Genomic DNA, 16,582 nt, shown 5'->3' on the forward strand with positions numbered 1-16,582 from the left:
CAGTATTAAAATGAATGGAAAACATCCACTCTTCTGGAAAGTTTTCATTGTGACAGAAGGTACTATATGGGTGTCTAAGATATGAATGTCATCTATGATTTTTATCAAGTTAGACCCTCATGCTACAGTTTCAACCTTCCATGGCAACATGTACCTACTGGGGCAACAGTGGCACAACTTTTATTGGGTAACCACTTTCTGATAGGATTTGAGATTTGTTCAGCAGTAGTATAATCCTGGTCAAAAGCTGCCTTGGGGTTCATAGACCTTAGGGTAGAAACTGTTACTGCTATTTTTACTAAATAATCATATTGCCAAGTTGCCTTCTACAATTTACTTTTATACCCAGTAGATCTGGGTTGCTTGCTACCTTTGTTCGGAAGCTTCTTTCTGCCTTGAGAAACAGTCAGGTGAGAATAAAAACTAAATACTTTAGACCTAAATTGAGTGTTTTTATCCCCTATCATCACCACCAAATAGGGTCATAGAAAATTTTGGAAGAGTTGGAAACAGAGTTGGAACTTGGTGATAGGAAGGGCCGCCATGAATTGCTGTCTACTGGACATGATATGGTGTTGGGAGCCACCTGGAGGCACAGGTGGTCCTGCAGTTTGGAGGTAGCCACGTGGGGCTGAGCACCCTTGCCTGCACCCTTGCTTGCACATGCTCAGACCAGCAGAATGGCATTAACCAATCAGGACAGCATTCAAGCCTCTCCACCATTTAAAAGCAGCTGCCTCGGGACTCTACTTCCTCTCTCTAAGCTTTCTCTCGTCCCTGCTCGATCTTCCCTTCCCCCAATTTTCCTCAATCAAAGGGCTCCGAATAAAGACGTGACCAGGGAAGGAATTCTCGTTTTTAGTGGCGTTCATTCCTGCTGGTCAGGATGCGCGCCTCAACTGGTGCTCGAAACCCCGGGACGCCGAGGGACCCTGACAACTACGCCGGGGGACCCTGAGAAGGAAGTGCCCAGCAACGTGCTGAAAGCCCGGGAGAAAAAGCCGAAATCAGACACCAGCACACAGAGAGCCGTGAATTTCAGAACTCTGAACACGTGGAGCGGTGAGTGACGTCAGTTAAATCCTCCAGAAAGGAGAGGAAAAAGAATGGAAAAAGTATAGGCCTAAAAAGAAAAGAAAATAGAAAGAATCAAAGTTAAGGTATCTGAAAGAAGGTACCAGAAGTAACGGGGAAGAAAAATTCCTCAAGTTCAGTGCAGGTGGAGCTGAGAAAAAGCGAGGTTTATGGTCGGGAGATCCGCGGCTTCCGTCCCAACCCGCTGATAAGGGCAACAGTCTCGTAGGGAGGCGAGCTTGATCACTGCCTTCCCTGTTCTTAAAGAGCCACACAGCTTTTGGAGGTGATTTTCGCCTAATTTTGTTAAGAGAGCTCAGTCTCTGGCTCTCACGTACAAAAAACTTTAATTTTGATTGAGGAAGTAGCCGGCGGTGGTGGCGCACACCTTTAATCCCAGCACTCGGGAGGCAGAGGCGGAAGCTGCGTGGTGAGCAGCAGCGCTGCTAAAGACCTAAAGATGGAGAGGGGCCAAACTCTGAACCGCGTTTCCATAGCAACATGGGCGGGCGGAGGAAGCTCACCGGCGGGGCCACGTACTAAGTGCTCGTCACTCCCCGGCCCCTGGGAAGGTCTGAGACTGGGGCCCCCCGCGGCCCTAACCGGGCCCTCCACGGGTGGGCGGATGCCCCCCCTCGCCGGAGCTTGGAAAAGGCTCACGGCCGGCGGTGCGAGTTCTATGCCTGAGGTGAGGCAGGGTGCACAGTTCGGCGAGCCCGCGCACGGCCCGGGGCGGGGCCATGCCTTTGGGCCATGCGGAGCGCACCACAATGGGCCTCAGAGGCGGAGCTGTCGCCGTCCGCTGCTTCTGCCGCCGCTCACAGCCGCTGTCGCCAAAAATTTAGTCAGATAAAAACATTTGCGCCAAAAATTCAGTCAGATAAAAACATTTATCCCCCAAAAATTCACAACGTCCCTTTGTCAGCAGGAAGTAGTCAGATTGATGGTCTACGCCCATTCTCCCTCAAAGAACTGGTCGTAATTATCATAATAAAGGCGTGTCTACCTGGTTACCGTATCCTAGGTAACAAAGGCGGACCTTTTGCCTGAGGCAACGGGTGGAATAAAACAATGCTACCTAGAGGTTTTTTCATTTGAAAAGGGGGCTGGAGAGATGGCTCAGAGGTTAAGAGCACTGACTGCTCTTCCAAAGGTCATGAGTTCAATTCCCAGGGACAACTGTTTTGGCTTTAGACAATAGAGGGGGACTACCAGTGACAGCTTCCCCCAGAGAAAGGATTTCTCTTGCATTCTTTACACTTAATTTTTAATTCAAAATTTTGCTGGTACAGGCAAACAAGATTTGCTTTTTGAAACAGAGACCTGCAAGTCTCTAAGTTCAAAACCAGCCTACTTCCAGTACTGATTGTGCTGAATTTTTACACTGAGAGTTTTTAATACTCTTAAATGTTAATTTGGGAGGAGAGTTTTGTTTATGTTTTTCTAGGAATGCTGACATTCCTAGAATGTCATCTGGATGCCAGCGAGACCGACCAGAGAGATAAAGAAGATGACCCAGTGGATGCTCAGTGTCCTGCTGTGGAAGATTCGTGCAGAGACAGCAGTGATGACCTTCTGGGCGGTGTCAAGAGCAACTGTTTCACACTATCGCCTTGAGCAACACCCTGTGCAACCTCTTATCTCTTAACAATTTTCTGACTGACTCTATTTTGCCTTTTCCTTCCTTAGGAATGGGTGGGAGCAGAGATATTCTTGGCATGCTGTGTATAGATGGAAGTGCTGTACGTCTTTGATTGGTGTGCTACCTGCTAGCCCAAGTGAGGTGGGACAAGGTCTTTGTGACACAGGCCTTGGCAGCCTTGGTATGTGTATCCTCACCCCAAGTTTGACTCTCAGCCTTCAAAAGAGCTCATAGACAATTAGCCATGCATAGCCTTTGCACCCTCTAGGGACCAGATAGTCCCACAAAGCACGGAGGAAGGTATGCATTGACGGAGGGTGTGTCTTGTTTTTCTTTTCTTTAATCAGTCCACACATCATGAGGTGGGGACCAGATTGGAAAATAGTTTTGCTTTATTGCTCTTAAAGACAATAATAGGGGGAGCTGTTGGGAGCCAACTGGAGGCACAGGTGGTCCTGCAGTTTGGAGGTAGCCACGTGGGGCTGAGCACCCTTGCCTGCACCCTTGCTTGCACATGCTCAGACCAGCAGAATGGCATTAACCAATCAGGACAGCATTCAAGCCTCTCCACCATTTAAAAGCAGCTGCCTCGGGACTCTACTTCCTCTCTCTAAGCTTTCTCTCGTCCCTGCTCTATCTTCCCTTCCCCCAATTTTCCTCAATCAAAGGGCTCCGAATAAAGACGTGACCAGGGAAGGAATTCTCGTTTTTAGTGGCGTTCATTCCTGCTGGTCAGGATGCGCGCCTCAATATGGCTATTGCTTTCATGAACTCACAGCTGCTCTGGTTATCTATGCAAGACCAGCAGATCAAGCCTGTCAAGATTTTGGCATAGATGGTGGTGTTCTCCAGGTTCCACTCCTTACTAAGGAGTACGCTGGCCACTGATTACTGCTTGGGGAAGGGGGAACCATTCTCTTTTGAGGATGTGGGCAATGTGAGGTTTCCCACACTTCAGTAGATGGCCTCACATTTATGAATATATGGTTAACACTAACTGGATTTAGTGTTCGAGTTTATTTTAAAAAATAAAGAGACATAAAGTTGAGAAGGGGACATGCTGGTGGCATATTGGAGCAGTGAGAAGAGTAATTGGGATGGTTATAATCATACTTCATTGTATCTTTGGGTGAAATTCTTAAAATAAGGAAGGTAATTTTTAAAACAAGATAGAAGGTTTTTTTCCAAAGTGCTGTCTTTTAAATGAAAAGATAGTTAAAATCATGTTAAAATATCAAATGCTTACCTGGCATAAACTTACGGTACTGTAGAAATACAGGTATCACTGAAGGAGTAACCAATAAAATAAGTCCATAGCTTTTCTTTTTTGAATAATTACCTGTTAACAAACAAAAATTGATTTTGTATGTGTTTCTCCTGTTTGGACAATTAATGTACTGAATTTATTAAGTCCATTACCCTGAATTCTGCAGTCATAAAGTATGAAATGCTTAACATATTTTCTTCTAAATTTACAGTGAATCAGCATTTTTCAATTACTTGAGACTCAACAGAATAATACAAATTTTAATGCTAGAGTCTCATCACATGAATGCTTTTATATGGTTTTAACTCTTTAGCTGACTTAAATCTTCCAGATGATTAACTTGAACCTCGCTGTCCACCATCCATTCATTCTCAGTGTTCAGCTTGACAGCCAAGCCAAATCACCTGCTCTTTCACACCATCTTCTGAGTTCATCAGCTCCTCAGACCCTTAGCAGCCTTGGATGCAAACCCAGCTGCCAAGTCTGTGTTCTAAAGATCTGCTTGTGCCTCAGTCTCCCTAAAAGAAGGCAGTGGTGTTATGTGGTCTGCCCTTTAGTCCTAGCCTTTCATCCCCAGAATATGCCCTCTGCTGTTATCTACTATTCACACGCCCATCTCTCAGCTCAATGACCACTGCAGAGAGACATGACTCCCATGGGCATGCCCATTTCCACATCTCAGCCAGTGAAGCCTGCCTGCCTCCATAGTGGCTTGAATGGTGGTTATATCCACATTTTCAACTTCCTGTCACCAAAACTATGACAAGAGGTAGAAGGAGGAATCTTAAACAGAGTTAAACAATTGTCTTCAGTTTCAATGGCACTGTCCTTGTGAGGGAGGAAGAGAGCACAAACTGAACACAAAGAACCTGGTGAGGCAGATGATGGAAGAATAGAGAAGGGAGCTACTCTGCCACAAGGTAAGCTGAGCATCGCCTGCAAACACTGGAAGTTACAAGAGGCAGGAAGTGGAACACACCCCACACTCCCACCATGAGGCAGCATGATGTTGATCACAGAGCAATTATAGGCATAAGTGGTCCAGATCCAGAGAATTCTTCTATTCTTTGGGGCCATATCATTTGCCACAATCTGTCCTAACAGCTCTCAGGATGAATTTGCTTCCCTTTAAAATGTTTCTCACATCAGCTGCACACACAACAGCCCAGTACCTGTGCATCTTACCTGGAATAAAAAGAAAGGCTCCAACAATGACAACCATGGTGAACAATAATCCAGAAGCAGATAAAATCATCATTTTCTTGTTAACAAGGTTGGATTTATATTTTTGCACTTAAAAAAAGACAGAAATAATTTCATGAACTTAAACAAAAATGAAGGCATTTCAGCAATAAATAAGGTGCAAAGACAAACTGATGATACAGTGAAATTTATCAAATTACTCACATCTTTCATAAGGAATTGATAGACAGGTTCATGGTAATACATATATATATATATATATATAGCAGGTGCATGTGAAGATGTAAGTAGGCTCATATGTATTATAGAGGAAGTTGCAACAGTATTCTAAACTGAAAGCATTTTTCAGTTTCTATATTAATATTTTTTCTGGGGGAGTGAATCTATGCATGATTACATTAGTACTTTGATCAGAATCCCTTTATTTTACACAGTAATATTCCCCAGTTATAGGCCAAGTGTCTTTCAATATTGTTAGTGTTTCTCAACAAGCAAAGTTATTCCAGACTGACCACACAGTAATCTGGTCTAGTGATTTACACAAGACTCATGGGCAGTTGCTAGTTACTTAACAATATAAGAATAGAGAAACAAGTTCCCATCTAATATAAAATTAGTAAAGCACCTAGAAATTTTGGATGTTTGTTTTGAGAAAGACTACTGAGCAAATCATATCCTGGTGAAATTCTAAGAGAGGAAAATGAACTTACAACTATGATATTGAAATAAAAGCACACTGCCAGGGTTCAAGCAATTCATCATAGTAATGACTGCTTCTGATAGATGCCCAGGTCGCCCTGCAGTGCTGGTTACCCCCTCCCGCCTGCCATCCCAGCTCCCATCCAGGTACGAATTCCTATATTTCTCCCTTCCCCCTGGGGCCATAAAATTTCCCCAGCTCAGCTGCCTTGCAAGCTGGGCCTGGGCTGTAGGCACATCCTGGCTGGAGGCAGTTGCTCGGTCTTAAAGGCCTCCCTGAGGACAGGTGGACCAGAGGCCAGCTCAGCCACATTCCTGACCAGCAGGGGCCCTGACTTCTAGCAGAGGGCCATCGGAGAGGTGAGTTTCCTTCGGGTCAGGGCAGGGTCCCAGTGAGGAGGAGCTTGGGCATTCCCCGAACCCATAGACGCCCAGGTCGCCCTGCAGTGCTGGCTCCCCCCTCCCACCTGCCTTCCCAGCTCCCATCCTGGTACGAATTCCTATATTTCTCCCTTCCCACTGGGGCCATAAAATTTCCCCAGCTCAGCTGCCTTGCGAGCTGGGCCTGCATTGTAAGCACATCCCGGAAAGAGGGAGTGCCTCGGCTTCAATAGCCTGCCTGAGGAAAGGTGGGCATTCTGTCAGTGAAGTCCCTGCCCAAGAAGGGAACCTGACCCGGGTAACAGTAGTTCCAATGGAGAACATTTGAAGTAAGAGATGGGTAGATGCCAAGGCAGGACCTCATCCAACAATCTGAAAAACAACATGAAAACACCAGATCTCAAGGACCCTACAATAGAAGGACTTGAACACCTTAACCCAGAAGAAGTGGAAAAAAGTGCCATTATGAAAGCAATAGAGTCCCTTAAACAGGATATGAATAACTCCCTTAAAGAATTGGATGAGAAATATAACAAAAAGTTTGAAGAAATGAGTATAGAAATAGATGAGAAATATAACAAAAAGTTTAAAGAAATAAGTAAATCCATGAATGAGACCCTGAGAAACCAAGAAAAAACACTCAAATAGGTAAAGGAAACAGTCCAAGACTTGAAAACTGAAATGGAAGCAAATGAAGGAAACACAAACCGAGAACCGGCTGGATATGGAAAACCTAGGTAAACGAACAGAGACTACAGAATCAAGCATAACCAATAGAATACAAGAGATAGAAGAACGAATCTCAGAATCTGAAGATACCATAGAGAAAATAAATACTCTGGTCAAAGAAAACGGCAAATCCAACAAATTCTCTTCACAAAACATTCAGGAAATCTGGGACACAATAAAAAAACCAAATCTAAGAATAATAGGGATTGAAGAAGGAGAAGAACTGCAGATCAAAGGCCCAGAAAATATATTCAATAAAATTATAGAAGAAAACTTTCCCAACCTAAAGAACGATATTCCTATGAAGGTTCAAGAAGCATACAGAACACCGAATAGATTGGATCAGAAAAAAAATCCCCTAGCCATATAATAATCAAAACACAAAACATACATACTAAAGAAAAAAATTTTAAGAGCTGCAAAGGAAAAAGGTCAAGTAACTTATAAAGGTAAACCTATCAGGCTTACACCGGATTTCTCTATGGAAACCATGAAAGCCAGAAGATCCTGGATAGAGGTACTGCAGAAACTAAGAAACCATGGATGCAAACCCAGACTACTATACCCAGCCAAGCTATTGTTCACTGTCAACGGAGAAAACAAAATATTCCAGGATAAAAACAAATTTAAACAATACGTAGCTACTAATCCAGCCTTACAGAGAATATTAGAAGGAAAATCACTACCCAAGGAATCCAACATTCCCAACACGGCCTACAATAACTCAGACATCTAGCGACCCTTCACAAGGACAAATCAAAGAAGAAAAACACATACACTCTACTACCTAAAAAAAAAAAATGACCGGAGTCAACAACCACTGGTCATTAATATCACTTAATATCAATGGACTCAATTCACCTATAAAGAGGCACAGACTTAGAGATTGGATACGAAAACAGGATCCAACATTCTGCTGTCTACAAGAAACACACCTCAAACACAAAGACAGACACCTACTCAGAGTAAGGGTTGGGAAAAGGTTTTCCAAGCAAATGGACCTAAGAAACAAGCGGGTGTGGCCATTCTAATATCTAACAAAATCAACTTCAAACTAAAATCAATCAGAAGAAATGGAGATGGACATTTCATACTCATAACTGGAACAATTCATCAGGAGGAAGTCTCAATCCTGAATATCTATGCTCCTAAAATAAAGGCACCCACATATGTAAAAGAAACTCTTCTAGAACTCAAGGCAGTCATCAAACCACACACACTAATAGTAGGAGACTTCAACACTCCTCTCTCACCAATGGACAGGTCAATCAGACAGAAACCAAACAGAGAATTGAGAGATTTATTGGAGGTATTGAATCAAATGGACTTAACAGACATCTATAGAACACTCCACCCAAATAGGAAAGAATATACCTTTTTCTCTGCAGCTCATGGAACCTTCTCGAAAATTGACCACATACTCGGTAACAAAGCAAACTTCCACAGATACAAAAAAATATTAGTAACTACCTGTGTCTTGTCAGATCACCATGGACTAAAATTAGAATTCAACAACAATGCTTCCCCCAGGAAGCCAACAAACTCATGGAAACTGAACAGTCAACTACTAAATCACCCCCTGGGTCAAGGAAGAAATAAAGAAAGAAATTAAACTCTTCCTTGAATTTAATGAAAACAAAGACACAACATACTCAAACCTATGGGACACTATGAAAGCAGTGCTAAGAGGAAAGTTCATAGCACTAAGTGCCCAATTAAAGAAAGCGGAGAAAGCACACATTGGAGACTTAACAACACACTTGAAAGATCTAGAAAAAAAAGAAGCTGATTCACCCAGGAGGTCTAGAAGACTGGAAATAATCAAACTGAGGGCTGAAATCAACAAAATAGAAAGAGAGAAAACAATCCAAAGAATCAATGAATCAAAAAGCTGGTTCTTGGAGAAAATCAACAAGATTGACAAACCCCTATCCAAATTAATCAAACGGCAGAGAGAGAACATGCTTAATAAGATCAGAAATGAAAAGGGGGACATAACCACAGACACAGAGGAAATTCAGAGAATCATTAGATCTTACTATGAAAGTTTATATGCCACAAAGTTGGAAAATGTAAAAGAAATGGACATTTTTTTAGATAAGTACCATATACCAAAGTTGAACCAAGAACAGATGAACAATCTAAACAGACCTGTTAGTCACGAAGAATTAGAAGCTGTTATCAAAAACCTCCCGACCAAAAAAAGCCCAGGACCAGATGGTTTCAATGCAGAATTCTACCAGAACTTCCAAGAAGAGCTAATACCTATACTCCTTAACGTATTCCACAATATAGAAACAGAAGAGTCATTGCCTAACTCCTTTTATGAAGCTACAGTTACCCTAATACCAAAACCACACAAAGACACAACCAAGAAAGAGAATGACAGGCCAATCTCACTCATGAACATCGACACGAACATTCTCAATAAAATACTGGCAAACCGAATCCAAGAACACATTAGAAAAATTATCCATTATGATCAAGTCGGCTTCATTCCAGAGATGCAGGGCTGGTTCAACATACGCAAATCTATCAATGTAATCTATCATATAAATAAACTGAAAGAAAAAAACCATATGATCATCTCACTAGATGCTGAGAAAGCATTTGACAAAATTCAACACCCATTTATGATAAAGGTGTTGGAGAGACTGGGGATACAAGGATCATACCTAAATATAATAAAAGCAATATACAGCAAACCGACAGCTAACATCAAACTGAATGGAGAGAAACTCAAAGCCTTTCCACTAAAATCAGGAATGCGACAAGGCTGTCCACTCTCTCCATACCTCTTCAATATAGTGCTTGAAGTTCTAGCAATAGCAATAAGACAACATAAGGAGATCAAGGGGAATCGTATTGGAAAGGATGAAGTTAAACTTTCGTTATTTGCTGATGATATGATAGTTTACATAAGTGACCCCAAAAACTCTACGAAAGAACTCCTACAGCTGATAAACACCTTTAGTAACGTGGCAGGATACAAGATCAACTCCAAAAAATCAGTGGCCCTCCTATACACAAAGGATAAAGAAGGAGAGAGGGAAATCAGAGAAACATCACCTTTCATGATAGCCACAGATAGCATAAAATATCTTGGGGTTACTCTAACCAAGGAAGTGAAAGACCTATTTGACAAGAACGTTAAGTCTTTGAAGAAAGAAATTGAGGAGGATACCAGAAAATGGAAAGACCTCCCCTGCTCTTGGATTGGGAGAATCAACATAGTAAAAATGGCAATTCTACCAAAAGCAATCTATAGATTCAATGCAATCCCCATCAAAATCCCATCAAACTTCTTCACAGACCTTGAGAGAACAATAATCAAGTTTATATGGCAAAACAAAAAACCCAGGATAGCCAAAACAATTTATACAATAAAAGAACTTCTGGAGGCATTACCATCCCTGACTTCAAACTCTATTATAGAGCTACAGTATTGAAAACAGCTTGGTATAGGCATAAGAACAGAGAAGTCGACCTATGGAATCGAATAGAAGACCCAGATATTAACCCACAAACTTATGAACACCTAATTTTCGACAAGGGAGCTAAAGGTATACAATGGAAGAAGGAAAGCATCTTTAACAAATGGTGCTGGCATAACTGGATGTCAACCTGTAAAAAAATGAAAGTAGATCCATATCTATCACCATGCACAAAAATCAAGTCCAAATGGATTAAAGACATCAACATTAATCCGTCCACTTTGAACCTGACAGAAGAGAAAGTGGGAAGTAGTCTACAAGATATAGGCACAGGAGGCCTCTTCCTAAGTAGGACCCCAGTAGCACAGACAATAAGAGAAACAATGAAAAAATGGGATCTACTGAAACTGAGAAGCTTCTGTAAAGCAAAGGACACTGTCAGTAGGACAAAAAGGCTGCCTTCTGACTGGGAGAAGATCTTCACCAACCCCTCATCAGACAAAGGTATGATCTCCAAAATATACAAAGAACTCAAGAAACTAGACACTAAAACTCTAATTAACCCAATTAAAAAATGGGGTTCTGAACTTAACAGAGAATTCACAACAGATGAACTTCGAATGGCCAGAAGACACTTAAGGTCATGCTCAACCTCCTTAGCGATCAGGGAAAAGCAAATCAAAACCACTTTGAGATACCATCTTACACCTGTCAGAATAGCTAAAGTCAAAAACACCAATGATAGCCTATGCTGGAGAGGATGTGGGGTGAGGGGAACACTCATCCATTGTTGGTGGGAATGCAAACTCGTGCAGCCACTGTGGAAATCAGTGTGGTGGTTTCTCAGGAAACTGGGAGTCAACCTCCCTCAGGACCCAGCAATTCCACTCTTGGGAATATACCCTTGAGGTTCCCTAACATACTACAAAAGCATTTGTTCTACTATGTTCATAGCAGCACTATTTGTAATAGCCAGAACCTGGAAACAGCCTAGGTGCCCCTCAATAGAAGAATGGTTAATAAAGGTGTGGAACATATACACATTAGAGTTTTACTCAGCGGTAAAAAACAATGACATCTTGAATTTTGCATGCAAATGGATGGAAATAGAAAACGCTTTACTGAGTGAGGTAAGCCAGACCCAAAAAGAGGAACACGGTATGTATTCACTCATAAGTGGATTCTAACCATAATTAAAGGTCTTTGAGCCTATTATTCATGATTCTAGAGAAGCTAAATAAGAAGATGAACCTGATGAAGATTATTTAGCTATCTGCCAGGAGGTAGGATATGGACAAGAGTCCCAGGTAATCTCGGGTGCATGGGGGGGTGGGAGGGTTAATGGAAGGGGAGAGGGTTAGAGAGAAGGGAGTAGGGGAGGAATGGGGAAAGCTCGGTGGCCTGGTATGGGGGGGGAGGGAGGAAGGATGAATATGGGATCAGGGAAGAATATATTTCAACTAAGGGAGTCATTTTAATGTTTACAGGAGACTTGATAATATATGGGATCCCAGGTCCAAGGAGAGATCCCCCAGATTGTTCTCTGGACAGAGGAGAGGGTGCCTGAATCGGCCGTGGCCCATAACCATACTGATGTATATTTTGCTTATCACCATAGATCCTTCATCTGGCGAAGGACGGCGATACAGACGGAGACCCACATTGGAGCACCGGACTGAGCCCCCCAAGGTCCAAATTAGGAGCAGAAGGAGGAAGAACATGAAAAACGAAATCAGGACTGCGAGGGATGCTATCACCCACTGATACAAGGGAACGGATCTAATGAGAGTTTACCAAGGCCAGTTGGACTGGGACTGAACGAGGACGTGATCTAACCAGATTCTCGGAATTTGGCCGGATTCTCTGAATGTGGCTGGCCCGAAGCCTTTCTGAAAAGCCATTGACTATGATACTGGGACCTGTTTCCTCTGCATATACTGGATTTTGGGGATCCAGTCTGTTTGGATACTCACCTTCCTGGACCTGGAGGGAGGGGGGAGGAACTTGAACTTCCCACAGGGCAGGAAACCCTTACTGCCCTAAGGGACGAAGAGGGAGGAGGAGAAGGAGTGGGGGGAGTGGGAGGGTGTTGGGAAGAGGGGCGGAAATGGAAACTTTTATAATTTAATAAAATTTACTTTCAAAAAAAAAAGAAGTGAGTGATTATCCACCTGGCAAGACACCCCACTCTCTATGCCTTCCATAGTGGGCCAAAACTCTGGCCCTTTCCCCACCTGCTTTGGCTTCTCTAGACAGGAAGCAGGAGAGTTTCATACATGTAGGATGCCATAATACCTCACTATCCACCTGACCCTGCTAGTTATAAATTCCACCATGCCTCCAAACTCACCTATCCTCTGGAAACCTCAGTGGAACTCTGAAATACAGCCTGCTGCAATAGACAGAAGACTAAGAGAGAGGACCAAGGGAGGAACTCTAAAGCACAAACTGTGACAGCACAGAGTGGACCAAAAGAGTAAACAAGGAGAGCAGACCAAGAGAGCAGGTTAAGAGAGACCTCAGTGACTTTCTGAGACACAGATATTGACAGTACAGTGCAAACCAAGAAAAGCCTCCAAAGATGCAGTCACTGCAATGATTAGACCAAGATGCAAGGACATGACCAGCATCAATGAAAGGAAATGTTGGGTAGGCACCATTGCAAGTATTCACCCAACAACATAAAGGGCAGCATGATAATACCAGAACCCAGTGGTCACATAACAGAAAGACTTGATCATCCTACCCTTGAAGAAGCAGAATAAAACTATTTTAAATGTAACATCATGAAGATGACCTTTAAAGAGGAAATTAAAAATTTCCTTAAAGACGAATAAAAAGGCAAACAAAAATTGGTAGAAATTAATAAATCCCACAAAGAATCCCAAGATAACCAAGAAAAAACAATCAAAGAGGTGAAGCAAACAGTTCATGAATGAAATAGGAGCAATAAAGAAAACACAAACCAAAGGAGATCTGGATGTGGAAATCTGTGTAAATGAACAAGAACTATAGAGGCAAGCATAACCAAGAATACAAGAGATGAAAGAGAGACTGTCAGGTGTGGAAGATAATATAGAGGGAATTGATTCATTGGTCAAAGAAAACATTAATTCAACAAATTCTTAACCCAAACATCCAGGAAATCTGAGACACCACGGAGAGACCAAACCTAAGAATAATAGGGATAGTAGAAGGAGAACTGCAGCTCAAAGGCACAGAAAATACATTCAACAAAATCATAGAAGAAAACTTTCCCAACCTGAAGAAGGGTATCGCTATGAAGGTATAAGAAGCTTACAGAACACCAAATACACTGGATAAAAAAAGTCCCCTAGATATATAATAATCAAAATGCAAAACATACAGAATAATAAAGAATATTAAGAACTGCAAAGAAAAAAGGATAAATAACATATAAAGGTAGACCTTTTAAAATTACACCTGACTTCTCAATGGAAACCATTAAAGCCAGAACGTCCTGGGCAGATGTGCTCGCAGACACTAAGAGATCATGGTTGCAAACCCAGACTATAATACCCAGGAAAAACTTTCAATCAGTATCAATGGAGAAAACAAGATCATCCATGACAAAACCAGATTTAAAGAGTAAGTATCCACAAAAGCAACCTTATAGAAAGTACTAGAAGGAAAACTCCAACCCAAATATACTTACTGCACCCACAATAAGACAGGCAACAGATAACCTCCCACCAGCAAATCCCAAGAAATGGAATCACACACACACACACACACACACACACACACACACACACACACACTATCACCAAATGGTAACAGGAAATAACAAGCACTGGTTATTAATATTTCTTAATATCAATGGACTCAATTCACCTATAAAAAGACACAGACTGAGAGAACGAATATGAACAGGATCCAGCCTTCTGCTATGTAGAAAACATACACCTCAACATCAAAGACAGACATTACCTCAGAGGAAAGGGTTGGGAAAACATTATCCAATCAAATGGACCTAAGACACAAGTGGGTGTAGCTATCCTAGTTTTTAACAAAATAGACTTCAAACTAAAATCATTTAGAAGAGATGGAGAAGGACACTTTATACTCATAACAGGAACAATCCATAAAGATGAAGTCTCAATCCTGAACATCTATGCCCCCAATACAAAAGCACCCACATATGTAAAAGAAACATTACTACAGCTTAAATTGTACATCAAACACCACACATGAATAGTAGGTGACTTCAACACTCCCCTCTCACCAATAGACAGGTCGAGTAGACAGAAACCTAACAGAGAAATTAGTGAACTAACATATGTCATGACTCAAAAGATGACTTAACAGACATCTACTGAACATTCCACCCAAACACAGAAGAATATAACTTCTTCTCAGTACCTCATGGACCCTTCTCTAAAATTGACCACATACTCAGTAACAAAGCAAACCTCAACAGATACAAAAAATGGAGTAATTCCTTGTATCTTACTGGATCGCCATTGTTTAAAATTAGAATTTTACAACAACACTACTCTCAGAAAGACCACAAACTCATGGAAATTGAACAGTGAACTATTGAACCACCACTGGGTCAAGAAAGAAAGAAAGAAAGAAAGAAAGAAAGAAAGAAAGAAAGGAAGGAAGGAAGGAAGGAAGGAAGGAAGGAATTAAAGACTTCCTAGCATTCAACAAAAATGAAGGCACAATGTCCCCAAACCTGTAGGACATTATGAAAGCAGTGCTAATAGGAAAGTTCATAGCAATAAGTGTCTACCTAAAAAAAGTAGTGAAAATTCACACTAGTGATTTAAGAGCACACCTTAAGGCTTTAGAACAAAAAAAAGCAGACTCACCCAATGTTACATAAAGGAGTTGTGGAATGCATTCCCATCTTGATCCCAGCTAGCTTACCCCCAAAATAATTACATGGAAACTGTATTCTTTTAAACACTTCCTGGCCCATTAGTTCTAGCCTCTTATTGGCTAACTCAACCCATTTCAAATAGTCTGTGTAGCACCACGAGGTCATGGCTTACTGGGAAAGATTCAGCAGGTCTGACCTAGCACCTTCATGGTGGGCGGCTATCTGTCTCTGGCCGACACTGCTTTTTTCTCCCAGCATTCTGTTCTGTCTACACCACCCATCTATTTTCTGACATATCAGGCCAAGCAGTTTCTTTATTAATTAACCAATGAAAGCAACACATAGAAAGAAGACCCACCTACATCAACCCAAGAGGAGTAGAAGACAGGAAATAATCAAATTGAGGGCTTGAATCAATAAAATAGAAACAAAGAAAACAATATAAGAATCAATGAGACAAAACTGGTTCTTTGAGAAAATTAACAAGATAGACAAACCCTTACCCACACTAATCAAAAGACAGAGAGAGAGAGAGCATTCAAGATAACAAAATCACAAATGGAAAGGGGGGCATAGTAACAGACACCGAAGAAGTCCAGAGAATCATACTACAAAAACCTATACTCCACAAAATTGGAAAATATAAAAGAAATGGAAAATTTTCTCAATAGATACCATATACCAAAATTAAATCAAGACAAGGTAAACAATTTTAATAAGCCTATAAACTGCATGGAAATAGAAGCTGTTATCAAAAGCCTCTTATCCCCCTCACCAAACAGCCTAGGGTCAAATGGTTTTAGTGCAGAATTCTTCCAGAACTTCCAAGAAGAGCAAATACCTATACTCCTCAAAGTGTTCCACATAATAGAAACAGAAGGAACACTGACTAACTCTTTTTATGAGGCTACAGTTACCCTGGTACTGAAAGCACACAAAGATTCAAACAAGGAGGAGAATTACAGACCAATCACACTCATAAACATAGATGCAAAAATTCTCAATAAAATACTGGGAAATAAATCCAAGAACACAAAAGATATCATCCACCATGACCAAGTAGGCTTCTTCCCAGCGATGTAGGGATGTTTCAACATATGAAAATCTGTCATTGTAATTCACCACATAAATAACCTGAAGAGCCTTTTTGTCTGCAGGGTCCTTGTACTACCAGGAGTCCCTATTTATGTGCTGAGGCGATCAATCCAGATTGAACTTCATCTGGCTATGGATGGAGATAGAGACAGAGACCCTCATCAGAGCAATGGACTGAGCTCCCAAGGTCCAGTTGAAGAGCAGAAGGA

The 16,582-nt window shown here is 41.6% G+C and overlaps 1 protein-coding gene and 1 pseudogene across 4 annotated transcripts in view; one reads left to right on the plus strand and one right to left on the minus strand.

Annotated features, from left to right (window-relative positions):
• Positions 1-16,582, minus strand: part of LOC125413224 (leukocyte surface antigen CD47-like) — a 65,309-nt gene that overhangs the window by 18,855 nt on the left and 29,872 nt on the right. For all 4 annotated transcript variants that reach the window (XM_087897268.1, XM_087897261.1, XM_087897264.1 and 1 more), the window contains exons 4-5: positions 5,169-5,276; positions 3,963-4,055 (exon numbers count right to left, since the gene is read on the minus strand). In XM_087897268.1, coding sequence (XP_087753394.1) covers positions 3,963-4,055; positions 5,169-5,276 — 201 coding nt within the window. The remainder of the gene's footprint in view (positions 1-3,962; positions 4,056-5,168; positions 5,277-16,582) is intronic.
• Positions 1,583-1,791, plus strand: LOC148122973 (Nuclear RNase P; annotated as a pseudogene).

Source organism: Myodes glareolus, chromosome 2 (assembly GCF_982192425.1).
Source record: "Myodes glareolus chromosome 2, mMyoGla1.1, whole genome shotgun sequence".
Lineage (NCBI taxonomy): Eukaryota > Metazoa > Chordata > Mammalia > Rodentia > Cricetidae > Myodes > Myodes glareolus.